This window comes from Equus caballus, chromosome 5 (genome assembly GCF_041296265.1).
Source record: "Equus caballus isolate H_3958 breed thoroughbred chromosome 5, TB-T2T, whole genome shotgun sequence".
NCBI lineage: Eukaryota > Metazoa > Chordata > Mammalia > Perissodactyla > Equidae > Equus > Equus caballus.
In genome coordinates this window covers 91,445,007-91,472,708 of record NC_091688.1, presented here as the reverse complement: position 1 = coordinate 91,472,708, position 27,702 = coordinate 91,445,007, and the positions used below count along the sequence as shown (strand labels likewise).

Below are 27,702 nucleotides of genomic sequence, written 5' to 3'. Positions count from 1 at the left end.
CAACTGGGTACTGCTTGTGAACTGGGAGGCTTGTTTCCTAGAAGCTGTCCTGGGTAGCACTGATGATGGCTGGTGATGGAGAAAGCATCTGCTCTTATTCGCTTAGAACCACTTTTGTTTTTTTCTCTGTTTCTATTCATCTTTGGTAATTGCATCTTTTTTGAGACTTATATACATGTAAAACCTTTTGTAGTTCTGATATTCAGCAAAGAAACTATGTTCTGCTCAATAATTAGAGCTTCCATATTACAAAATTATTTCACTGTAATTGCTCTTGGTGGTAAAATGCCAAGTCAGTGTAGAAATATGCTTTTAATGCTTGCTGAGCAATCCTGTTTCTGAATATCTGTCCTAATTGCGTGCACATATTCATACAATTACTGAGAAGTTACTGTACCAAAGGAACTGTATACAAATAGGAACAGTAATGTGATATCCTGGTCTGTTGGCTTTAAAAAAGATTTCAGGAATTGATTAAAATGTTTAATGTTAGTGTTTCATTCAAGGCTTTGTGAACCAAACACCGTATTCCAATTGGAAATGTGTTACAAAGAGAATATTCTTTTCTCCTTCCCTCCTCATCATGAAGAACATAGGGAGAAAGATACCAAACTCCTGGGAGTTAGCTCCGTGATTAACTGTGAAGTAATAAACATAGTAAAGCAGCCACAATTCATGCAGTTGGTACTAAATCTCCACCTTTATGGCCTGTGTTTGCCAACTGTCTCCATATTTGACAGATAAAGTACATCTGTGAATTTTAAGCTTCTCAGGTTACAGTTAAGATATGTAATTAGATTTCAAGATATACATCTTCCCCCAAAACTTCTGCTGGTGGGGGGGAGGGGAGCCAATTAAGCCAGCTTCACTCAGCCTCAAAACAAAACTTCAACATGAAAATTGATGGTAGAACTTAACTAATGAGGACACTCGGCTTGGGGCACGTTGTTGCTTGATGAAAGCAGTGTGCTCTGGGACACAGGCTCTTCCTTCTCTGAACGCTGGAGACAGAAGTTCATTTGATTAATAAAGCCGGTTCCTTTAGACATGTGGCTCGATGCAGGAGCAAATGGAAATTAGTATTCTGAACATTTGTTGCACAGTTTTCTAAGGATTTATATTTATTGGATAAAAATTAGCTATCTGAGAAACTGCATTAACTGAAACAGGCCAATGAAGGGCGGCTTCGGTGCTCTGAAGCAAAAATACATTCTACTGTGTAAAAATCTTTAGGATGCTAGCAACGAATTCCAGGCCAGAAATATTTCCAATAATCATAATGACTATGATAACAGTAACTAATATTTCCTGAGAAGATGCTACATGCAAACACTCCTTACACATTAAATCAACATTAACTTATTTAGTACTCTCATGAAAAATGTACATGATAGATATTCTGTCATTTTACAGTTAGAAACTGAGGTTCAGAAAGTTGAGTAATTGGCCCAGGGTTACCTAAATGTCTCCTTAGGCGGGTTAAATCCTTTCTCTTCTGTGAAATGGAAACAGACTAGTTGATTATTTCCTTTTATAAAATAGCCTAATGCCCTTAAAAGGAAAACCTTCCTTGAATAATAAAATAAGAGAATTGAGAATTCAGGAACATGCTAGAAATGTCAGTTCATTAGGGTAAGCATATATTTTATTGTTAACAGGCACGGGAAATTCACATGGGATAAAGTTACTATCTATCTTCAAGAAGATTATAATCTAATCAGGCAGATAAAACAAATACATGAGGAATTACTTGAAATGATTAAAAAACAAAATGCCAACAAATGCAAAGTAGGCAAATACTTGGAATTGAATTCTAGTTTCTCTGGACCTCATTTGTATCAGCTGTAAAATGATGAGGTGGTGGGGGGCAAGTACATCTCTTAAAGGTTTCTTCCTGCCTGCAAACCTAAACTGGGGATTCTAATGAGTTTAGATGAACAAATTCATGTGGAGAACACAGCAAGTGCCAACTCATCAAAGTAACGTGGGTTTGGTCATTAAATGTCTCCTGGAGATGACATTGGAACCAAATCCAAAGAAGGTGAGACATACTGATTAGTTCAGAGGAGCTGGGGCATGTTCTGATTTGGGGATAAGGTAGAGTGAGGATGTTGATCAATTGGAGAAAGAGTGAGGAGGTGGCAGATGTAAAGGAGGGAGCAGGAGTGGCAGATTGAATAAATTTGTCTGAAGTACGTGGGTAAGGAAAATTGAAGGAAGAAGTTGATGAAGAGCACATTGGAATTACCAGGGATCTGCTGGGGTTTTTTTCTGAAGCGCCTGGTGCCAGAACAGCTGAATCAGAAACTCTGGGACTAGGGCATAGTTTTTTTATTTTTTATTTTGTTTTATTTTATTTTAAAAATCCCTTTTATTTTGGCTTGCCTGCTTGTTTCTTTTCTCTCTTTTTTCTTTTTTTAAAGATTGGCACCTGAGCTAACAACTGTTGCCAATCTAATTATTTTTTCTTCTTCTCCCCAAAGCCCCCCAGTATGTAGTTGTATATTCTAGTTGTGGGTCCTTCTAGTTGTGTTATGTGGGACGCTGCCTCAGCGTGGCCTGATGAGCAGTGCTGTGTCCACACCCAGGATCCAAACTGACAAAACCCTGGGCCACCGAAGCGGAGTGTGTGAACTTAACCACTCAGCTATGGGGCCGGCCTCCATTGCTTTTTTTAAACAGCTTAATTGAGATATATAATTCACATACCACATAATTCACCCATTTAAAGTGTACAATTCAGTGTTTTTTAGTATATTCAGAGTTGTGCAACCATCACCACAATCAATTTTAGAACATTTTTATCACCCCAAAAAGAAACTATGCCATTAACAGTCACTCCTCAATATTCCTACCCCCTCAGCCCTGGGAGACCACTCATCTAGTTTCTGTCTGTATGGATTTGCCTATTCTAAATATTTCATATAAAGGGAACCGTATAACACGTGACCTCTTGTGACTGCATTCTTTCACTCAGCATAATGTTTGCAAGGTTTACCTGTGCTGTCGTATCAGCACTTCATTATTTTTTATGATTGAAAAATATTCCATGATATGGATAGATAGATAGATAGATATTATTTATTCATTAATTCACTAATGGACATTTGGGTTGTTTCCACATTTTGGCTATTATGAATAATGCTGCTTTGAACATTGATGTACAAGTTTTTGTGTGAACATATGTTTTCATTTCTCTTAGGGGGAGATTACTAGATCGTATGCAATTGTATGTTTAACATTTTGAGGAACTGTCGGACTTCCAGAGCAGCGGCACCATTTTTCTTCCCCAGCAGGAGTATACGGGAGTTCTGGTTTCTCTATCTTCGTCAACACTTGTTATTATCTAACTTTCTGATGACAGTCATCCTAGTTCTTACAAAATGGTGTCTCATTGTGGTTTTGATTTGCATGTCTCCGATGCTTAATGATGCTGAACATCTTTTCATGTGCATATTGGCCACTCCCATATCTTCTTTCGAGGAACGTCTCTTCAAATCGCTTGCTCCTTTTCCAATCGGCAATTTGTCTTTTTATTGTTGAGTTGTAATAATTCTTCACACAGTCTAGAGATAAGTCCCTTATCGGATATAATTTGCAAATATTTTCTCCCATTTTCTGTGGGTTATCTTTTCACTTTCTTGACAGTATCCTTTCAAGGACAAAAGTTTTTAATTTTGATGAAGTCCAATTTGCCTATTATTTCTTTTGTCATTTGTGCTTTTGGTGTTGTATCTAATAAGGTTTTGCCTAAGGCAGGGTAAGGAATATTTATGCACTTAGGTCTGTGATCCAGTTTTGGTTAATTTCTGTGATGCTGTGAGGAAGAGGTTCAACCTCATTCTTTACCTTGCAGATATCCAATTGTCCCAGCACTACTTGTGGAAAAAGCTATTTTCTTCCATTGAGTCATCTTGACATTCTTGTCAAAAATCAGTTGATCTAGATGTATGGAGTAAATTTTGAAACAAAAAAGTACTAGTCTTTCAAATTTTTTTTTTCCTTTTTTCAAGAGTATTTCAACTATTCTGGATCTCTTGAATTTCCAAATGAATTTTAGGTTTAGCTTGCCAACAGGACATGTACTTTTTCTAACTCCCCAGGTGATTCTAACAGGTAGTCAGAGTTGCAAACCACTGATATAGGACTGAGAGGGAGGCAAATAACATTTACTGATCAACTGCTACACATCTACCTTCTGCACTGGGGGACCAATATTTTTTAATCATTTGACCCCCACAGTAACCTTATGGGACAGATACTAGTATCTCCAACTATGGGTGATATAAGTGAGTCTAAGAAAGGTTAAGTTTTGTCTATGGTTAATAAGTAGTGAAGTTAAGATTTAACTTAGGTTATTTCATTAATCATTCTAACTCCCTTCCCAAGAAATGTAAGTCAGATAGGCTGCAAACTAATTCTTACCTGCTGTGGCCTTTGTATCACCATTATAACCTTCAAATTGTATCAGAGTTTACGCGTATGTTTCTTCCATTCGGAGAATGGGACTGGGCGTGAGGGTGTTCCAGCCTGAAGCAAAGGTAAGAAAATAAGTCATGTTGTTCAGTATGGCTGAAGCATAAAGGTGTGCAGGAGGAACATGACAAAAGATGACGCTTGTTAGGTAGGAGGAGCCATGGTGTTTGCCAAATGACATCCTGTGACAAATATTCCCCCAGTACACAAGATCATGAAAAAAGAAGGGCAATCCACTGAGCTTTTAATAAAGCTGAATTCACTTAAAATGCTTGACTTCTGAGTTATTTTCTTTCCTGGTGTGTGCATCTATATAAAATATGTTCTTGTTAAATCAAGTAGAGAAAGTATAAGCACTACTTATTTTACCTTTTCCTCTCCTGAATAACAGTAAAAAGTTTGCAACCCTACATAAGTCTCCCAGAATGGTTTATTTTGCCTTACTGGTTCATGAAGTCCAAGTGTAGAAAGCACCACCACATGTAATATGAACTAATAAAGAATTTTGAGTGTGAAGTGAAACAAAACCCTTAGATTTATATGTAAGAAAGATCACCCTTTCAACAAATGGTCTTAGTTCAACTGCATATCCATAAAGAAAAGAATGAAGCTGGACCGTACCTCACACAATACACAAAAATTAACAAAAGGGATCATAGACTTAAATATAGGATATAAAACTCCTAGAAGAAAACATGGGAGTACATTTTCACGATCTTGAATTAGGCAAAGGTTTCTTACATTTGACACCAGAAGCTTATGCTACAACATCAAAAAAATAGATAAACTGGACTACATCAAAATTTATAGCTTTTATGCTTGAAAGGATACTGTCAAGAAAGAAAAGACAACCCACAAAAAAATGGGTGAAAATATTTTAAAATTGTATATCTGATAATGGACTTCTACCTAGAACATACAAAGAATTATTACAACTCAATAACAAAAAGACAAATAACCCAGTTAAAAAATGGATGAAGGATTTAAATAGACATTTCACCAAAGAAGATATGCAAATGGCCAATATGAACATGAAAAGATGTTCAACATCATTAGACATCAGAGTAATGCAAATCAAAACCACAATGAGATACCCCTTCATAACCACTAGGATGACTATAATCATAAAGATGATAGTAAGTGTTGACGAAGATTGAGAAACCGGAAGTCTCATACACTCCTGCTGCGGATGTAAAATGGTACACCTGCTCTGGAAGTCTGATAGTTCCTCAAAATGTTAAACACACAATTGCATATGATCTAGTAATTGCACTCTAAGAGAAATGAAAACATATGTTCACACAAAAACTTGTACATGAATGTTCAAAGCAGCATTATTCATAATAGCCAAAAAGTGAAAACCATCCAGATGCCCATCACATGATGAATGGATAGAAAAATATATGGCATAAACATGCAATAGAATATTATTCAGTAATAGAAAGTACTGATAAATGCTATAACTTGGATGAACCTTGAAAACATTATGCTAAGTGAAAGAAGTCAGTCACAAAAGGCCACATATTGTATAAATCCACTTACATGAAATGTCCAGAATAGGCAAATCTATAGAGACAGAAAGTAGAGTGGTTAGTTGTTTCCTGGGACTGGGGCAGGGAACTGGGGCAGGAATGAGGAGTGACTGCTAGTGGGTGCAGGGTTTCTTTGGGGGCTGATAAAAATGTCCTAAAATTAGATTGTGGTACTGATACGCAACTCAGTAAATATACTAAGAAACGACTGAACTGTATATTTTAAATGAGTGAATAATATATGTGAGTTATATAATAACAAAGCTCTTTAAAAAAGTGGAAGATTAAGTGTCAATGTGGATGTTAGAGACTGAAACTGTAGATAAGGAAACAAGCAAACAAAAACTGTTGATATGGTCCAAGGAAGGATGAGCAGGGCTTGGACTAATGCAGTGGTGATGGGGATGGTACAGCGGGAACAATGCAGGATTATGAGGAGGTAACTGGGCAGACTTTCCAATTATCCCTGATGGGTGGTGACCATCACTTTATTTTAAAACATCCAGACCTGAGGCCTCTGTCCATCACCTCCTATCCTCTAGCTGGCCTAGCTGGAGAACCACTTTAATTAATTTTATTGTTTAGGGACAAGATTCTCTGGACTGCAACATTTGCCCATTGTCTTTAATTCTGCCTTGTAAAAATAAATATGTTGCTATGATAACTTTGGAAAACTTTGTTTGTTTAGTAAACGATCAGGATCTGTTGTGGATTATAGAACGTACAAATATTTGTACAAGAAAGGTCAGAGAGATGAATTCTCAAATTAGAATTCTACTTTTGGGAACCTAAACTGTTAATCAGTCGTGCAGATGAGGGGGTCAAAGCCTCATGTGGTGCTGGACCGGCTCTCTCACCGTCAATACATTTGCGCTGTGCATAAAAGACTCAGTGGGCCGATGCCATGTGGGCTTTTACTGGCGGCATGTCTCTGGAATACTGAGAAGGCCCTATCGATACTCCTGACATTCAGCTTAATCAAGATGTGACCCTTTCAGGCAACCTAACACTATGTTTACATTACACAGACAGAATTTTTCTCTTAAGATTCCATTAAATATTTAACTCACACCGCTAAAGAAAAATACAACCAGCAATGTAACTGTATCAAAACGGGAAATCAATCAGTTTTCAATCTCGTTTGGCAAGTCTCTCACTAACCAGGGGAGCAGAAGACCTGTGGAAAGGAGGAAAGGAAGGTAGGCCTGGAGCCAGAGATGAAATTACATCTTTGTTGGTCCATCTCTTTTACAATCTGCATCACTTTCCATGTGCTGACAAAGGGATGGACTTGGAGAGGCAGGTGCCTGACATCTCTTTTGTCTGGAGAATCAGGAGGTATCTCAGCAGTCATGCTGATGGCTTCCAGTACTTTCTTTAAAATGTTGCTGTTTTCTCCCATAGAATTTTCTCCAGGATTCCCCAAAAGAAAAAAATACTTAGGATTTCAGAGTCTCAGCAGCACCCTCATGATGAAGTTAGGCATACTGAGTAACCAATTTAACTTTCATGCCCCAAAGCAGGAGAAATAATCGCAATAATAACAATAATAAAAATATTTTACATTTATTTAGCACCATGCAGTTACAGAGCACTTCGCATACACTGTCTTATTTAATTTACCGAGTGGAGAAAACTGTACTGTTTAACTGTTCAATGTATGTTTTTGTTTGATTTTATCATGAAAAAATATGAAGCAAAAAGTTTTTCTCCATAGGAAAATAGAGCCCATAGATGGGTTCTTAGCACAGCGCCTGTGAGAGAGCTCAGCAAGTTTCTGTCTCCCTTCTGCCCCTCCAAAGATACTTAGGCTAACAGTAAATGTTCCTAATTCCTTCTGCAGGAATAGAGAGTAGTAATAATTTCTCCCACTATCCACAAGAAGGATCCACTAAGCATCACAAGTCCAGGGAGGAGAAGTAGACAGGAGGGGTGGGAGTGAGTATATGATGAACTTGACCACATTCCCCTTTCTCCAGCAAGGATGAACTTGACTGTGTTCCCCTTTCTCCAGCGAGCACAATCATACGAAGGAAGTAGGCTGTCCCCTTCTGTCCTGCTAGTTTGCCTCTATTTAGACCACAGACTAAATCTTGCGGCATCGGTTCTTATAGAAAAACAGGATACCCCATTGGGATGAACTGAGAACCAGAGATGTAACGTGAAGCTAATGAAGCTTGAGCATCTGGGCCCCTCACTTGCCTGGGCCCCTGTGGGTGGTAGAGAGATCACAGGAGGAAACAAACTGAATATCCAAGTCTCTGATAATTTGTTGTGATTTTTCATTCTAAATATTTACTTTCAGACCTAAGTTATATTTGTAATTTTATTTTTTCTTAAAGACCGTCACTTTCACCAATCACACAGGCTTCAGGCCCCATACCACCTGGACTCTGCCTGCAGAGTACTTAATTCAAAATAATATTCCAGCAAAGGTCATCGATCTTCACAGCAAGGCCAGAGTTGGATTAAATGCCAAACTAGTGGTGGACCCACCAGTGATACCAAACTGGTGAGACCAAAAGGTGATGCACCAGCTCAAATATGCAACGTGAATGTGGCATCTTTACTTTTCTGAAACTGACCTAATCTTCGTGAGCTTTCGTCTTCCTCCTGGGTAGTAGAAAAATTTCAACTCGACAGTCTTGCTTCTGCCTTTTCTTTCCATTTAAAAGACTCCTTTCCAGGAAAATTCTTGGTCCTTTCAGAATTCTTCTGCTCTCCCAATCTGTTCCCAAAACTGGTGTCTAGGTATATGGAGGTAGAGGGAGTCCCTCGATCCTGGTCCCCAGAGGAACAGGGCCCCTCTGATCTCAATGACCAGGTCTATGCTTTTCCCTGGGCTCTCACGGGGACTTGCCATGCTGGGAACAAAATGACTCCAGCTGAGGGCACACCCCCTTTAAAGCTTATCAGACATGCTGTCCTCTTTCTGCTGTCTTCCTGAGTACAGGAGGAAGCTCTGGATACCTTCTGCACCACGCATGAGTTGAGGAAGATTCTGGAGAGCTAAACACAGACCATTTCACTTTGGCAGGGCCACCTCTGCAGTCACCTCCCAGAGCACACCCGCCCCCTCCCCCAGGAGATATGAGGACACGTGTCTTTCTGTCAATTCCCCCCACTTTCTCCCTGCGTCTTCTCACAGAGGAATTTCTCAGAGAAAGAGGAGGCCCTTCCATTTTCTCTTCCTCTCTTGAGCAGGCTTCCTCTAAGTCATATCCCACTTCCCGGAACAAGAAGCCTCACAGCTCAGCTGAAGTGGCAGAAAGGGGGGGGGGGGGTCCTCTCTATTTTATTTTTTTTTGGTAAGGAAGATTGGCCTTGAGCTATCTGTTGCCAATATTCCTCTTTTATTTTTTTCTCCCCAAGTTCCAGTACATAGTTGTGTATCCTAGTTGTAAGTCATCCTGGTTCCTCTGTGGGATCCTGCCACAGCATGGCTTGATGAGTGGTGCTAGGTCCACGTCCAGGATCCAAACTGGCAAACCCCGGGCTGCCAAAGTGGAGCATGGGAACTTAACCGCTCAGCCATGGGGCTGACCTCTCCTCTCTACATCATAGAAAAAGCACAAATATGCCCAATTTGTGCTTCAGGCATGGTTCTTGATGTGTTAATTGAAGCTAACAGATTTGAGAAAATCCTTTTCATTTTCAGCAGAACCAGTTGTTCAAAACTATTGTCTTGCTGCCTGGGCCCAAGACCTGGATATCTAAAGCTGCATATCAACTCTCCCCTTACCTTTGAATCCTGCCCCAATAGTCCTGATCCTCCCTGGGGCAAATGGATGCCTCTGGACAATAAGAGGGTGTGCACACAGGGATGCAGGAGAAGAAAGCACATTCATATAATTCAAAACTATTATCTCTATCATAAGACTAGAAAGAATCCTTTTGTTCAGATTTTCTTTTGAAAGAGTTTCTATTTGGAATACTGTTGTATTTTTATTTGATTTCACTTGTTCTAAGTGACAGTTTGGTATTCTGATATCACTTAGAAACTAGTCAGGCAAGTACGTATTTATATTTGGTTAACGAAGATTTTATTTTTAAAGGAAAGGTGACTTCTTTGGATGGTAGATATTAGGTAACAGTGAATGGCAGGTGCCGTCTAGATCCTTGCAGCCCAGCCAAATTCCAAGCAGCAAGTGTCTCCCAGATGCTACTCCAAAATAGTGACATGAAATATACATTCCTCAGACACGGCTTGATACGTGCAGTAGCTTTCAAAGGGCCCTGGCGTAACAACTAGAAGGTAGAGAGAATTTATCCTCAGAACATCCCAATAATAGAGAGACTATGGCAAGGACTTCCTAACTAGTCTTCCTGCTTCTAAGTTCTTTCCGTATAGTTTATTTTCTACACAGAAACCCGAATCTCTCTTATAAAGGTAAGTAACCCCCTAGTGTCTTCTCATCAGACTGAGTACAAGCTCAAGTTCTTTACAAAGTCCCAACAGGTCCCTATCTCCTTCCTCCAGCCTCTCTCATTCCACACTGGCCTCCTTGCTGTTCCTCTGACCATTCCACACACTCCTGCCCCAGGGCCTTTCCGGTTACTGGGCTCTCTTCCCTGGGATACAGTGCCTCTCATTCCCTCATTTCCTTTACACCTGCTAGAGTGTCACCTCACCAGAAAGGTTTGGTTGGGCCCTCCTGAATACGTAAGAATCTTCTCCTGGCCTTACCCTTCACTCTCTCTTGTTCTTTCCTTTTTCTTAGCTCTCATGTGCGCCGTCAGAAGTATTTCTGCCTCTCTTCATTGGGAAGTATACTGCATGAGATGGGATCTGCTTTATTTATTGCTGAATGTCCAGCACCTGGAATAGGTCCTGGCACAAAGTAGCCTGTGAATTACAGTGACTGACTCATCCCAGTTTGCTTGGAAATTTTCAATTGTAACAGTGAAAATTTCACATCCTTGGAACCCACTCTGTCCCAGGAAATCCCAGACAGTTGGTCACCTGACTCTCAATGAACAGTTGTTGAATGGAAGAAAAGAAGAAAAGAAAGGAGTGAAGGAGGGAGGGAGGGGACCAGGGTGAGAAGGAAGGAGTGGGGAGAGAGAGAGAGAGAGAGGGAAAAGATATTAATATTTCCCTATTATATATGTGGAAAGCAAAAGAGATATTTTTTTCTTTGTTTTCAGGGGATGCCTGGATCAAATTAAACATGTTTTCTAAAGCTATGAGACCCTTTTATTCTTGGTTTTGATGTTTCACAGTACCATAACACATCCGATTGAAATTTCAATTCCAGGTTTAATATACTGTGCAAGCTGGTGTAGACGCTGTAATTACGCACATTCATGGGAGCAATCATGCCCTTACTTTTGATATGACTGGCGAAGTAAGGTACCAACAAGAGAACAATAATCAAAGAAACAGGGGGGAGTACCAATTGTTATTTACTTATGACATTTTACTAGAAAAACTCGAGCAAAATGAAAGACTATTTCCAATGATGTACTAAAACTAACCAAACAATGTTATAAACTGCCACTTTTTTCTTTCCTTTTACACAATAAAACATTTTAAAGCTGCACCACTAGGCAGCCACTCCACCAGATGCAATAATATCCAAATATGAAGGTGCTTAATAACACTGCCGCTTTAATTCCTTTGGTATTTCAAAGATAGCTTGTAAACAGCCCAAATCAAAATCATAAGCCCTATACTTACGGGAAATAGAAAGCTCTTGTGGATCCTTATACTGTGGTCCCAAGACCTACTGTGTGTCTTCTGGATGCACTTCAGTTATTCACCTTGACAATTCTTCAGTCCATCTAGGGTGAGTATGTAAATTTGTAATCAGTTTGTGGGCTGTGATGAGAGAGGACCTGCCTCCCTAAGCTTGGAATTGTCAGCTGGGTATCAGGACCATAGGATCTTTACTGTGTATCTGTTTTATTTGACCTAAGCAGATAATTATATACCTCTGTGCCTTGGTTGTTGCATCTGTATAATAAAAATAAGATTATTGCTGCTTGAGGTCTTACGGCAATGGGAGAAGAGGCTTAGAAATTAAAGAAAGGAAGAAAACACTCTAAACTCAAGACAGGAATCATGTCATAATATTTTGTGTCCCCAGTGCCTGGCAGAATGCCCGGCTAACTCCTCATGGGCATTCGGAGGTTGCTTATCTACTACCACATTCCGTCCTGTAAGACACCCTGTGAAGCAGGTGTTACCACACTCTACTTGTAAAGCTCCGAGACGTTCAATGACTTGCCCAAGATCAGACAACAAGTACATGGTAGAGGCTTGATTCGAACCCTGCCCTTCCAACTGTAGTCTGATACTCATTCCAGGACACCTGCGCATTTTCTCCAGTAATGGAACTGATTTCTATGTTAAGTATTTCACATTGATTTAACACACCAAAGTCCATCCACTGAAATGTTATGGAAAGTGTGTGCCCAAGCCCACTTCCTTATCAAGTGTGTACTTTCTTCCTGGCACTCTCTTTGCAGACCGTCTCTATCCCAGCATGAGAGTGGTCTACAGACCCTGGGCAGTCACATTGTAATTTTGAATCTCTACAGGAGCCCAACTATATTGAACCAATGCATGGATTAACAACTACTTCGACACACACAACCACGCCCCACCTACACTGGCAGTTTCTACCCAACCAAACAATAGCAGTCTGAGCTTCTACACTATAAAGAGAAGGCGATAGAAAGGCACAGTGAAAACGTTGACATGCTGTACATCACTTAGTGTGCAGGTGCATTAATGAGCCCTTGCCTCAAATCCCAGGTTTGCCAAGAGTGTCTTCATTCACGTATCAAAGCAAAGTCATCTTGGGTGTGAGTGGAAAGGCTAGCAGTCTTCATTCCTGCACTAAACGCTTCCTGGAACCCACTACAAAAGATTCATTTTCAAAATGGATTTTGTTAATTTAATTTATTTTGTTCTTGTTGAAGCTAGAAACCTAGAGGGAAATTGAGAAGAATAAGTGGGTTAAACTTCCCCAGGGGATAGCTTGTCTGTGGATGCATCCCAAGCGTACACAATGGACCTTAATGAGTGCCGCTTGTCAAAGGATCTGATATGCGTTTTGCAGAATAAAATAACTGCTTTTTCAGCAGTTGATGAACCATTCTCTAGGGAGATGAGTGAACGGGCATGTACTACTGTCTCTGTGGCCCAAACATACTCTTGTTTGAAGTGAAGGCAACAAAAACAATATGATAAAAAAATAACCAGTTTCTCTATTTTCAAGTTACATTTTCCATCCAAGACGTATTTTCTTGTATTGGTACAAAACGAGTTCAGTATACACAAGGAGGAGGCAGTATTCCAGTCTGAAAATGGATTTCAGCCTGGCCAAAACAAATTAATAGGAGTATGGCTAGTCGCTTATTTAACCCAGCACAGCGGCTGCCGGATTAACCTCGTGCGAGCTGAGACAATGAAAGAAAATTCTGTGTTTGTTCTGCTGCAAAATTAGCCCAGGCAAATCAAAACGACACTCCTCAACAAATCAAAATGACACGTTCAAGGTAAAATCATGTTAATATGGGTTGCATATGCAACTTTATTAGCAAGTCGACTTTGGGAGAAGTGCAGTCTGAGTGTCAAAACCTGATTGCTTGAAAAAAACACCTCCAAATAATGACTCTCCTAATAGGACTACAATTAAGATCATACAGGACAGCATTTAGGGAGTTTCTTTCTGCTTCTTCTCAGCCTGTGTATTATTTATGGCTGCAGGTTATGTTATGCCCCCAATACCATATTTCTCACCAGAAGCAGCTCTGAGTAATTGGGTGCTGCAGGGCTCTGTGTTCAATACTGACTCATTTTGATTAGACCCATATTTTATCACTTGTGCTATTAGCATCAGAGATTTTTTTTTTAGCCGTGAAACTTCTGTGTTCTTGGATTTGATTTTCATAAAATTAAGGAAATCAGTTCTAATATCTGCTTTTCTCTTCAAGAATCAAGTGACTTGGTGTCTCGCCCACGTCTAGGAGGTCTGAATCACTGATCGTTTTCTCTCTCAGACTAGATGCGAACCCACTCCCTTTTCTGGAACGGAGCAGCAGAGCGAAAGAAGGGCTGGGCCATGCTCTGAACTATGGAAGTAATGGATCTAATTTAAATAGTTAATTCAGCCATTTCTGAACAGTGCGCACTCGTGTTGGTTGGGCTAATAATGTCAATTTTAAATCAATATGAAATTTAAGCTTTTATGAAATGTCTTTATAAAAATATCTTTATAAAATAGAAAGCTTTATGAAATAAGATTCAAAATTGATGTATAACAGACAATTCTTCACCTGTGCTTTGGCTCTTCTGCCCTCAGACTAAGAAGCCTTGGTCTTACCATCCTCTCTCCTTCCCTCCCTACTTCCTTCTTTCTCTCCCTTCCTTCTTTCTTGCCTCCTTCCTTCCTTCTTTCCTTCCTTCCATAGCTTCAATTATTTCTCTGTACTGTTGATTTTTTTCTCCATGAGCCTATGAAGTTGCTTAATTCCATCTATTTTTTCCTTATTTTTTATTTTCCAATGCCATATCCTCCTCTGTTTACTATGATAAAACTCTTCCATACTTCATATTAACCAACTTAAAAGAGGTGTTTACTTCCAATGTCTTTCTCCCTAAATTCTCATTTCCTTCTCTGATACAGTTGTTTTTTCACCCATGCCAATAAACTTACCAATGACATCCTATGTTGCCAAAGTACATGGACATTTTCTTTGTTTTTATTAATCTTTCTGGGGCGTTTGAAACATTTCCCTTTATCAAAATGCTGTCTTGTCTTTCCTTGGGGGACACCATTCTGGTTATTCTCTTTTCATCTCCTTCCCTGGATCTTCTTCTTCTTAATCTAGAAATATCATTCTGCCCATGACTTTTTTCTTGGTTCTCTCCATTTCATTCTACATCTAATCCTTAGGTGACAACATCCATGCCCATGGCTTCAGGTACCACTTATATATTCATATTCTCAACCTATGTCTGCTGAGATCCAGACCCAGATATCAGTTATCTACTAGATGTCTCTACTTCAATACCCTCGTAGGCAACTAAAACTCAAACTGTCCAAAAGTGAACATATTCTCTTTTCTTCCAAAACTGCTCTTTGTCTTCTTTTCCTAAGGATAGGCAAGGAGGATGGTCATCCTTGGTGATGGACAAGGCTTCTATCCAGACCTGAAGCCAGAATCTCAGTTATCTAAGATTCTTCTTCCTTACGTTCCACATTCAATTTTATATCAAATCTTATCTATTCTACCTTATATCTGTACACTTCTTTCCATTCCTACTGCCTTTTCTTTATCATCTCTCCATTGAGTTTTTATAATAACCTCTGACATAGTATCTCTACTTCTGGTATGGCCTCCTCTAAAATGCAAATCCAATCACATCACACCCCTGATTAAAATCTCTCAATGATTCCCCACTGTATTAGTCAGTCTTCTCCAGAGAAACAGAACTAATAGAAAAAAAGTAAAAAAATAAAATATATATATAAGGAGATTTCTCATAAGGGATCGACTCACACAATTCTGGAGTCTGAGAAGCCCCACATCTGCCATCTGCAAGCTGAAGACCCAGGAAAGCTGGTGGTGTAGTCTGAAGGCCTGATAGCTGGCTAGTAAATGGTGTAGATTCCAATCTGAGTCTGAAGGCCTAAGAACCAGGAGGGCTGAGTGCAGGAGAAGATCAATGTTCCAGCTCAACCACTCAAGCAGAGAGTGCTTTCGACCTTTCTCCCCCTTCCTGTTTTATTCAAGCCCTCAATGGATTGGATAATGCTCACTCACATTGAGGAGAACCATCTGCCTTACTCAGTCCATGAATTCAAATGCTAATCTTTCCCAGAAAGACCCTCACAGACACACCCCAAAATAATATTTAACCAGCTCTCTGGGTATCCCTTAGATCAGTCAAGTTGACACATAAATTAACCATCACATCCACTATTTCTATTGTGTAACTTCTATAGGTATTTTCTTTGTGGTTACCATGGGGCTTACAGAAAATATCTCATAGTTGTAACAGACTGTTTTAAGCTAATAACAACTTGACTTCACTTGCATACAAAAACTCTGCACTGTTACCTCTCCCCTCTCCACATTATATGTTATCAATATCATATTTTATATCTATTTATATTGTGCATCTATTAACATAATTTTATAGTTATTTTTAATATTTGTCTTTAACTTTTATACTAGAATGAAAACTAATTTACCCACAATCATTACAGTAATACAGAATTCTGTATTTGTCTATATATTTACCTTTGCCAATGAGTTTCATACTTTCTTATGCTATCATGCTGCTGTTTAATGTCCTTTGTTTCAACTTGAAGAGGTCTCTCTAGCAAAATTCTTCTAAGGCAGGTCTAGTAGTGATGAACTCCCTCAGCTTTTATTTGTCTGGGAAAGTCTATCTTTCCTTTATTTTTGAAGGACAGTTTTGCCAGTTATGGTGTTCTTGGTCAGCAGTTTTTTCCTTTCAGCACTTTGAATAGCTTATCCTACACACTTCTAACATGCAAGGTGTCTGACGAAAAATCTGCTTGTAGTCTCATGCCGTTTCCCTTGTATATGACAGGTTGCTTTTCTCTTGCTGCCTTCAAAATTCTCTCTTTGTCTTTGACTTTTGACAATTTGATTATAATGTGTGTTGATGTGGATTTCTTTAGATTCATTTTTTGGGAATCCTTTGAGGTTCCTGGATCTGGATGTCTGGTTCCTTCCCCAAATTTGGGAAGCTTTCAGGCATTATTCCTTTGAATAAGCTCTCTGCCCCTTTTTCTCTCTCTTTTCCTGAATAATATACACGTTATATATACTCCCATAGTATGTTTACTGGTCTGCTTCTAGTGTCCCAAGAGTCCCTTAAGCTATCTTCAATCTTTCTCATTCTTTTTTCTTGTTGTGTCTCCACTATTTCTAGACTCTGGTTAGCAGATGAGAATTTTCTTGAACTCATCCTGAACTTATCTCCTACCTACTTGTCTCCTTCTCACCTCTACAGCTGTACCAAACTACTTTTATTTTCACAAATACATTATGTTTGTTTTTACCACTCTGTGCCTTCACTTTGCCCAGGGGTAACTTCCTATATCCCAATTCCCTTCTTCTTAGAGCTATCTCCTACTTATTCTTCAAACCTTAGATCTATCACTACCTCTCCTGGGAAATCTGGTTTAGACTCCCCTCTCCAATTCACATGCGCTTCTCTTAGCACTTACGAAACTTTGCTGTAGTCATTAATGGTAACATTCTGTTTGCCTTCATGTGCCTTGAATTTATCATGATACCAGCTCTTGTCAGATGTTCAGTAAATGGTTTTAGAATAAGTGGAAAAATTAATGAAAGTGAATAAATGACTGAGCCCCTTTTGATCTCTTGGACCAAAAAATGTGAGTTACTTCTGTATCCATCTACTTTTAAAAGAGTTAACTTACACATTTATAAAGGCCAGTAATTCTTGTAGCAGTTGAAGGATTTTCACAGCCATGATTTATCACAGGTTGTAGAACTGGATCCTCTTTCTTTTAGAAAACCACGTTTTGTCAGGGAACTGTGTTGAATTCTTCACCTCCATTAACCTCTATTTTAAACCTTCAGAGCACTTGAAATATTTACTATCTTATAAATGCAAACATTTCTTTTTCTGGATAAAAGAATAAAAAAGGAGAGCAAGAACTGTTCATAGGAAAGAAAGGTCCATTGTGCCTAAGTGAGTTGGTGCTCTTTGTTTGCCATACGTAAAGAGTGACTGAATTCATTTTCACCCTGTTATGCATGTGTTAATTCAAAACCATTGTGGCACTCACTGGGCTTTATACTATTTGGTTCTGATGATTTATAAGGTAATAATGTATGCAACATCCAATGGGTTTTCTTAATTCTCTTACTAAGAAAAAAGAGGGAAAAGTTCCTATGTTCTCTTGTAGTTACTCTCTTAGCAGAAATTGTTACCCTTTTAATCAAAATACAGAATAATAACATTACTTTGTAGCTTCTATTGTTCTCATGTGTCAGGGTTTTTTTTTTTTAATGCAAGTTGTTTCTTCCCAATGGGAAAATAATCCTTAAATTCAACAAAACATTAGCCAGAATTGTTATAGTCATTCTTTTCTTTCTTTCTTTCTTTTTTTGATATTTTTATGCCCAAGCAACTGGTGGATTGACTGGCTTACAACTTTTTACCTGAATTATTTTTTTTCTTACCTATTCCAGTAATATCTCAGCATCTAATTCATGTTTTTAAAAAGATAATGATATTTTCTTAGCCATACAACACACTTTTTCCTCTTTTTATAAAAAAAGAAGGTAGTTGACTTTGAAGTGACTGGAGCAGTGCCTGAAACATACGTACTAAGCGATATTAAGTGCTCAAAAATTGCTGCATGAATCAATGAACTCAAATCCAGGTAAACGTAAGAATAGAGAAAAAATGAGAGTGATGCTGTGATTAGTAGTTTTTTGCTTATTTGCTTTCATATCCATCACTTTTTGGTAGTTTCTCAAGAATAATTAATTATCTGTGTGACGAGGACTTTATATCCTTATGTCACCTGCCTCCACTCCCTTCCTCCACCAGTTTTTGAAATCACCAGATGCACACCGTTAGCTGCTGAAGAATCTGTCTGTCTCTTTAGCTTCTCCATAAATACACACATTTCTTCATTTGTTTTTAAGGCAAGGCTGTATGTGTAATCATGTGTGAATCTTTATTGAACACTTATGGAATGAGCCACCTGTTCTTACAAATTAGCTGAGTTCTCAAGAAGTCCCAAATTAGTGAATTAGTTGATGAAGGAAATTTGTTGCAGAGACAGCAGGCAGCTAAGGAATTTTTCAGCTTGTCAAAAGTATTGTTAGTTTCACAGCTTGGCAAAGAGACAAGAAGATACCATTTGGAACAATTCTAGGTAGTGACTTATTACCTTAAACTGGTTAGAGAAGAAAATGAAATTGCTTGTCTTATCAGTTAAGAAAAGCTTTGCTGATCTTAGACCACAGCCCAGAAAGTTAACTATGTTTTGTAGAAGTGGATAATCTTTTCTCAGTGATCGATGTAGCTAGATTAGAAGCATGTTGCCGGGGGAACTGTGAGGAAATAGGCTTCAGCTGTACTTCTGGCTGCAGGCAATGCTAAACAACCTCAAAAGTCACTTGGCCGGGTCTCATCCAGGGAGCATGCAAGACACCTGATTATTCCTACAGGCACTTTTTAAAAGTGATTACCAGTCCCTGTGAGTGAAACTGCCTTTTAGGTCCTCTTGCAAGCATCCAGTTACTTGTTGAAACATCGAAGGCAATATGAGCCCTCTGACAGGTCATTGTGCCCCTTGCCTCCTCCTTCAGCATTACAATTCCTGTCGTTGATTGGCATGCAGCAGCATCCATCATATATATTTTAAACACCAGGAGGCACTGTTCTTATTTCCAAGGAAGCATGGCTCTGCATGTGAATTGCGCAGTAGAGGGCAACTCAAGGTTGGACCCTGCCCTGATCCAGGGATCCTAAGGGTTCAGCTTGTTCTCTGCCCAGATCTTTGTGTGACTATGTGACTTAGGTCACATTGTTTGTCCTTCATCTACACAGAGAAAACGGAAAACCATCCTCTTGATTCCGTGTTTATAGAGATTGCCCATATTCATGTGACAATATGACTAAGGTGGCATCTTCTTCCCTTTCCCTCTCCTTTTATTTTTCTATCATATTGGTAATAAAAGCTCATTTTGGACAAATTATTAAAAATGAAAAAGCATAAAGAAAAAAGCTACACTCATAATTTGCCTATCCAGATATAAATACTGTTAAGAAGGATCCAGGGAAAATATTTTCTCCAGACAGATACCTTTATGTTTTTTGTCCAATCTTGTAAGAAAATCTTCATCATTCAATAAATATTAACTGAACACCCACTGTGAATCAAGTACTGTTCCATATACTAAAAATACTGCAGTGAATAATGCAAAAACGCCTTTGTAGAGCTTATAATCCATGGAAAGTGGAAGGGAAAGGGTAGAAACACCCAGTGCAAAACTTAAAATCTGATAAATAATTTGTAGCCAAACTATTCTAAATAAGCACTTACAGGACCTGGTATCTGGCATAGTTTTGAGTGATGATGTGTCAAATTCATGATCATGAATTTTTATCTAATCTGTGTGTCTAAAATAGAGGGTTACATAAAAACGAGATAGTCATATCAGTCTTATTTCTAGACGACGTTTTACAGCCTTTGACAATTAACTAACTCTGCACATAGATAGAATTTACCACCATTTGAGTCAAATCTATTAGGCTGATAGAATCTCAGAGACTTGAATTTTATATGGTCTGCCCTCTCTATTGCTGCCTACTCTACACCCCTGTTCCCCATGGCTGAGTCCTCTCCCCAGCAAATTAAACAGTAATTATCTCCCTCTTTTTGAAATCTCCAGGCACAGGAAGCTCTCTACTTCCTGAGGCAGCCCATTCCACCAGCCAGTAGCTCCAGTTTTAAGAAGGATCTTCCTTATATGAAGCTGAAATCCATGAGTGTGTAGTCTCTTCTTTTGAAAATAATGTGCAAGTCTCAGAAACTGTCTCAGGCAGTGGACTTGAGGCATGAACATATTTCTTTCCCAAGCTTCAAAGGTCAACCAGCCAAGAAGAGCCCTGAAAGTGTCTGAGGTTCTAAATTCTCTTCCATAAAATCGATGAAGAAGATAACAGAGTAGATGAAAGAAGCATCAGTGGCGGATGGAAGAAGTAGAGATGCGGGATCTGGTTTTGACATCTGTCACTCCTCTGTCAGAAGTTCTGATTTTATTTGACTTAGCGAGTAGGAAAGGCGGCAGCTTCTTGCTTCACTGATCCATGGCATGTGTGGCCTTCCTCAAACCACATGCTAAGGCAAAGAAGTTGATCTTCTAAATTCTATCTGGACTCTTCTTTGGTCAAAGGTATCTGAATAGCTGAGTTGTTACTTTAATAGAAAGTGTGAATATGGAATTACAATTTGAAGCAGCCCAAACACTTATTTTTACAGTTGAGAAGAAACTCTCACTTGGAGAACATGCTGTCATGGAGAAGCCAGTGATGAAATGTCTTGGTTTGAGCCATAACAAAATTTTATCTTTATGTGCAGAAGAAATGGAAATCCATTATAATTACTAACAAAAAGATAATCATTTTTGGGCCAGGCCCAGTGGCCTAGTGGTTAAGTTCAGCACACTCCACTTTGGTGGCCTAGGTTCGATTCCCAGGCGTGGACCTACATCCATCTGTTAGAGGTCATGCTGTGCTGGCAGCCCACATACTAAAAACTGGAGGAAGATTGGCACAGATGTTAACTCAGGGCCAATCATCCTCAGCAGAAAAAAAAAAAAAGATAATCAATCTTAGATTTCTTTCCAACATCCATCACAAAGACACTAGCAGTTTCATTGTAAAAATAAAACAATTGAGCTTGCTCTCCATCTCATGATTTCTAGCTGCACCTGAAAACTAGTGACATATCCTCTTATGCCCCTAGTGGCCAAGTCAGAAGGAGGAAAGACTTTATTTATTAATTGCATCATTGATTTATTCACCAAACATATATTAAGAACATAGGCTCTGTCAGACACTATCATTTGTGCTGAGGATTCATAGACCAATCAGACAGAGCATCCTCTCATCCCCAAAAGGAGTTTATGGAGGCAGACTAGTAAACAGACAGGTTATTTTAGAGAAACGCAGAAGGACATGAAAGACATCTATGAGATGTGTTCCCAAGGACAAATCAGTTACTTAGAAGAATAAGGGTAAGGACATTCAGGCGTCATTGGCAAAGGGCTCGTGCATCAACTCACGGTAGTGGAGAGCCACTGAAGGGTTTGAAGCAAGGGATAATAATAGCAGATTTGCACTTCAGAGCAATCATTCAGACCACAGTGTGTAGACACAAATGATAGTAAGGCTGGAGCAAGGAAGGCAGGTGGGACTAAGAATGAATTGCTGCCTATTTGTTATAATCCCAGTGAGCAATCGTAAGAGCCTAAAATAAAGTAGTAGAATGTGGGTGGATTGGGGTAGACTGGATTAGAAGATATTGAGGAGAGAAGTTTGATGGTAACTAAATGTGGGACTGGTGAAGGCATCAAGAATAACTCTCAGGTCTCTGACTTGGGGAGTTAAGAGGATGGTAGTGCCCCCACAAACGTGGGTAAGGAATCGTGAAAGAGCAGCATACTGATGGAAATCTACAGGGAAGAGGAAGTGAGCAATGACGTGTTCACCAATGATGGAGTTCACGTACCAGGGTCTGGAATTTTTCTTGAAACATGGAAGCCTGGCCTTGGTAGTGTGGTGCACTACACGGTAAAGAACTGGCATCTTTTCTTTGAAGCATCAGCTTTCCTTTTTTAAATAAGAGCTCCTGGTTAAAAGCTGTGTGTCAGACTCCATATGGGGGCTCTAAGATCTAATTTTACTTAAGGACTCCAAGGCACAGAGGCTAGCCAAGATTCTGAGAAGATATCAAATAAAAATCTTGGAACCAATGGAAAGCAATTTTCATAATTAGGAGGAACAGAGCACCCCATATATCATCGTTAGTTTGAGACAAGGAACAGAAGGTTGGAGGGGGAAGGATGGTTTCTCTAAACAGGGAACAGGTGGCCAGTATAGTCAGGGCCAGCCAGGGAAACCTTAGGCAACTCTGATCAAAGAATTTCTGTGCTTCTCCCCTGGAGACAGTCAGATGCAGTGGGGAACAGGATTATTAGCTATTTGGCAATGGATGTTTCCCTTCTTGATGGTGCTTTTATTCTTACAGCAACACAGAGAAAAGCCAAGGGACAGAGCTTAATGGAACCCATGGACTCTATGGAAAATGAAGTCCTTTTGCATCTCCTGATAAACCAAAGTTTTGATGTCGCAAAATATCCAAGAAGAAATTTGGCTTTCATTTGAATTACTTCCTGCAAAGTTAATTGTTTGTTCCCAATCCATAATTGATGATAGCTTTTCCCTTGCTGCAGTTAGATCAGGAATCTTGGCAGTCCAGTGCCGTGGAAGCCAGACACAAACAGGTAATAACACCCCAAGAAGAGCTGAAATATTATTCCCCTGAGACACAGGCTGTGCAAATTTCTCTGGCGTATGAAAGAGACATCAGTCACACCTTAGAGCCTGTCTTGTAGACTTAGGTTCATAAAAGTTGTATAATAACTCTGGAATGTACAGATGACATGTTAGAAGAAATAGCAGAAGGATGAGTTCTGGGAAGGCTGATTAACCGTTTCCGCAGTAGTCACAAGGAACTGTGAGAGGGTTCTCATAGCAGAAGGAGTAGATTTGTGTGTGCGACTAATTCCCGTCAGTCTCTCTCTCTCTCTCTCTGTCTGTCTGTCTCTGTCATCCACATCTATAATGTACATGCTTCGGAAACTACCAGACACACGCATTATCTGGAGGCTGGAAGCTCCATGACTCATCTAGTAGGGTCTCTTGCCTAGAGTACCGCCTCCCATGTGGCTATCAAAATTCTATCGTCTTCCATGCCCCGTTCAAGCCTTAACTCTTCATCTCCTTCATGGAACCCTTTCCTGATCACCACAGATGTCCTTGATTTATTTCCCTTCTCCCTGAACTATGTAGATTCTGTGACAGAAGACAATGTAATCATCCACTTCTACAGATTGCCCTGTAATGGTTACTGCCCCCCTCCCTCCCTAGACTGTGAGACCAAAACCAGCTCTGACATTGCTTCTCCAGTCCCTTGATGGCTGGTACAGGCATGTGCGTGCAGTGTTGATTGACTGAACAGCAGCCACCACCACCATCGCCCGCCCCGCAAAAAGAAAGGAAAAAAGAAGGAAAGAAAAACAAATTTGTATTTCTGTGGTTCAAAAATTAAGATCGTGGCTTTATGTGAACTTCTTCTTTTCCTTTTTTTGACTTGCTGCATAATTATTCAGATATGATGGCAACAAAAACAAAAGGAGAGGAAATTGTGCAGGAAAATACTTTTAGATTTTTTTCTCTTTTCTCATCTGTTTTGGTTTGTCTAATTTGCCTTCTTTGAATGTTATCCAAGCAAAACATGTTCATCTTGCCATTACTCTGATTTTGATTGCAAGACTATAGAATGGAGTGGTTTTTTGATTCCTCCAGGGAATTGTTTTGCAGAAAAGGCCATGTGAGGTTTCCATCGCCACTGCATCCTTCTGCTGGAAAGGTAACCTTTAGAAGGAGCTATGCCCTCTGAATCTTTTAGTGGAAATTGCTCTTGTGGAAACGGGGCCTGATAGTATCTTGGCTCACTAATTCATGCCATGTGGGCCAAAATTAAAGCATTAAAATTTCATAGATATAATATCATTTATAAATCATGTCATAAAAACATTCATTTCCCACAGACCTTGAAAACTGGGCATGTCTTCCTCCAGCTGTTGCTTAAAGTTCATTACAAGCACACCAGTATTTGTCAGAAACAAAGCTGTAGTAAAGTGGGGGAATACCTAGCATGGACACCCACAAGGCAACAAGGCGCTCTCCTCTAATTGCTCCTGTTAGTGCTAATGGACACTGCAAGTGTGCCTCAGTGCAATGACAGAGCCCACAGAATTGGATTTATAAACAAGCGGTTCTGGGAGGGAAGCTTTCTCATTTTTTATGATCTTATTCCATTCAGATGGAAAAAGAGAGTATTTACCACTTTTCCCAAGTTTCTCTTCTATAAAATTTCAATATGTTTAGTGGGTGAGCACAGTCGAGTAATTAAGTAGATGGTCAACATTTGCCACATTTCAAAAAAATGACAGATGCTTCTTTTTGCCATTTATCCTTAGACAGCAGATGGGGAGTTGATAATTGTTTAAGTTACAGAAATAATTTGCCCTAGTTTGCTACTCAGTTTTTTAAAATTATCTGGCTACGCCTGAATAAAAATCCTTTTGTCCTTTTGAAATGGTGGAAATTAGAATATCCACATCGAGGTGTTTCCTGGAGGTACTGTGAATGCATTTGTTTGCCTTGCGGATGCTAATGGATATATAATCACATTTGCCAACCATAAAACCCCTGTTGGTAGAACACTTTATCTGCAATAATCCACTACTTTCTTGAAATGTGTTAATTTGCTCTAATAATGCAGGGGCCCTTAAGGGTTTCTACATTGTGTAAACAGCTAGTTGTGGTAAGCAATCGGACACAAGAGGCCCTTATATCATAATCTGGACTTTGTTACTTTTCAAGAGTTTGGAGTTTTTTGTTTGCTTGTGTTGTTTTGTTTTAATGTCACTGTACTAGCATTTCATCGTGTAGTATTAAGATGGACACTTTGACCTTTGATACAAAAAGGAGGTGAACCATCTTTTTATTGTTTGATTTGTTGGATTCGAGAAGATTCTATGTGTATTCAGTTTTAAAGATTAGCCCCTGGAAACCTGGAGCTGCTCTGAAGTGTGAATTCCTAGATCTAGTGCATTTTCTCCAGGCTGAAATTGACCTAGACACAGACATTTGATAGTGTAAAATTCCCTTAATCTTTGAGGCACAGCATCTGCAGCCTCATTCTCATGGACATCCTTTATATGCACTATCTACTCATGCCACCAAGGTCGTTTTTCTGGTACGTAATCTGAAATGTGTTTTACTTCTAATTGAAATATTGGTTTATTTGTTTTCAGCTTGATCTCAGCCTTCTCCAACAAAGCTAAAACTAGTGTCAAGCAGAGTATCAAAAAGATGCATCTGGGTGTATATCTATGCATGCACACATTCATGTGCATGTGGGCATACATATATTCTATATAAAGGCACTGAAAGAGAGTTCCTATTTTCTATCGTGTTTACATATATTCATATGCTTCCGTGTGAATATGGCTTTGGCTCTGAGAAAACTAGACCAGTAGGTGTATGGTAACTTGACTGGAAAATCTGAAAGAGCTTAAATTAGTCAGTTTTTGCTGGTCTTTTGGGTATGTGAGTTTATATGTTCGCTAATTTTTTTCTTTTGGCTTTTTATTGTGGAGAATTCCCGACACATGCAAATATAAACAGAATAGCATAATGATGCTTACATATCCATCAGCAGCCCAATAAACATTAATTCAGTGGTCTGCCCTGCCCTGTCTCCACCGTCAGCCTCATCTCCCCAACCCCACCCTCTGGATTATTTTAAGGCAAATCTAAGATCATAATATTTATATTATTTCATTTCTAAATATTTCAGTGTGCTTTTAAAAGATAAAAACTCAGTTTTTATATATGACCAGAATACCAATATCACACAAAAAAATTAACCATACTTCTCCATATCATCAAGTATCCAGTGTTTACATCTCCAATTATCTCATAAGCATCATAAATATTTATACTTTATAATATTTTTTAAAAAATCACAGCCAAATAAAGCCCATATATTGCAAATGATTGATATATCTTTAAGACTTTTAAAAATATGTAGGCTCTCTGCTCCTCTTTTTTTTTCTTGCAGCTCATTTGTTGAAGGTTCTTGGCTGTTTGTCCTATAGCTTCTCATACTCTAGCTTTTGCTAATTGCATCCTCATAGTGTAGTTTAATATCTTCTTTGGTCCTCTTATTCCCTATGGTTCGCAGTTGGATCTAGAAATTTGATCATATTCAGATTTGATTTTTTGATTAGACATCTACGTATCTGATATTGTCTACTTAATAGAAAGTACCTAATATCTAGTTGTCTCTTTTGGAGATGTTAGTCATTGGTGTTCCGTACCTAAATCCATTAATTCATTAGATTATGACATGATGTTATCCTTATTTCTCATGCATTCTTCATTTATTAGATGTAATATTTCTATTAAAAAATTCCTCTTATCTACTCTTAGGTTACCAGTAGTACAGTTAATATAGAAAAGGTAGAGTAAATTCTTGATTCTTTTATTAATAGTTTTCAGAATAATGACTTAGCTTCCTCGCATTCTTCATTAGTACCTACTAATTTTTTTAAGATCATGAAGAACATATGAATTTAAAATTTATTGAAGTATTTCAATCCATTGTAGTTATTATCCTTAGTGATGCTCAAGTCATGCCATCTTTAGCCAGTAGGAGTCTCTCGAAATTGGCTAAATTCTTTTGCTAAGTTCGTGTCCCCTGTTAACTCCGTTCACGATACTGTATCCCAGAGACTTTGGAAATGGGCTGCTCCCTCTCCCTTTTACTCAGCCCACCATTTCTGTCTCTTTCCCATTCCAGGTGATCTGTCCCATGATTTTAACTTTGGGATAGCTTCTCAAGGAGCTAGTTTTAAATGTAAATTACTGAAATACACAAAATGCCAGAACACATTAGTTTTCAACAACTCGTCTTATTTTTCTCACATTTTCATGTAATCTTAGGGAAACAAAATCACCTGGTATTTGGAATTCTAATTTTTTCGTGGTCTCTTAACCCCAGACTGCAAATTGTCCCACTCTTCTGTGTCCCCTTCATCACTGCCCAGCACATGGTAGCCACTGGAAACTTGTTGAATGAATCAATGACTGAAAGAACAAATGAAGAAACAAACCCATGGTCTCCTTTTACTTTCAGGAATAAATCCAGTTTTAGATATTGTGCTGTGAAACTGAGCGCAAAATATTAGCTGATAGGAGAGAGTTAATATGGCATGAGCAGAATGAGAGTAGATTTCCTGAGCCATTTGGGAGGAAGTCTTCAAAAGGGAACCGTCCCTTGTATGGAAAAGTATTCCCCAT

The 27,702-nt window shown here is 39.0% G+C and overlaps 1 protein-coding gene across 6 annotated transcripts in view; it reads left to right on the top strand.

The window, feature by feature from the left end:
* Positions 1 to 27,702, top strand: part of ST6GALNAC3 (ST6 N-acetylgalactosaminide alpha-2,6-sialyltransferase 3) — a 498,406-nt gene that overhangs the window by 422,089 nt on the left and 48,615 nt on the right. Inside the window, exon 4 of one of the 6 annotated variants that reach the window (XM_070267477.1) lies at positions 10,730 to 15,476. The exons of the other annotated variants lie outside the window; for them this stretch is intronic. Coding sequence (XP_070123578.1) covers positions 10,730 to 10,853 — 124 coding nt within the window. The 3' untranslated portion in view covers positions 10,854 to 15,476. Of the gene's footprint in view, positions 1 to 10,729; positions 15,477 to 27,702 lie in introns of those variants that run through there. 6 annotated transcript variants of the gene reach the window in all.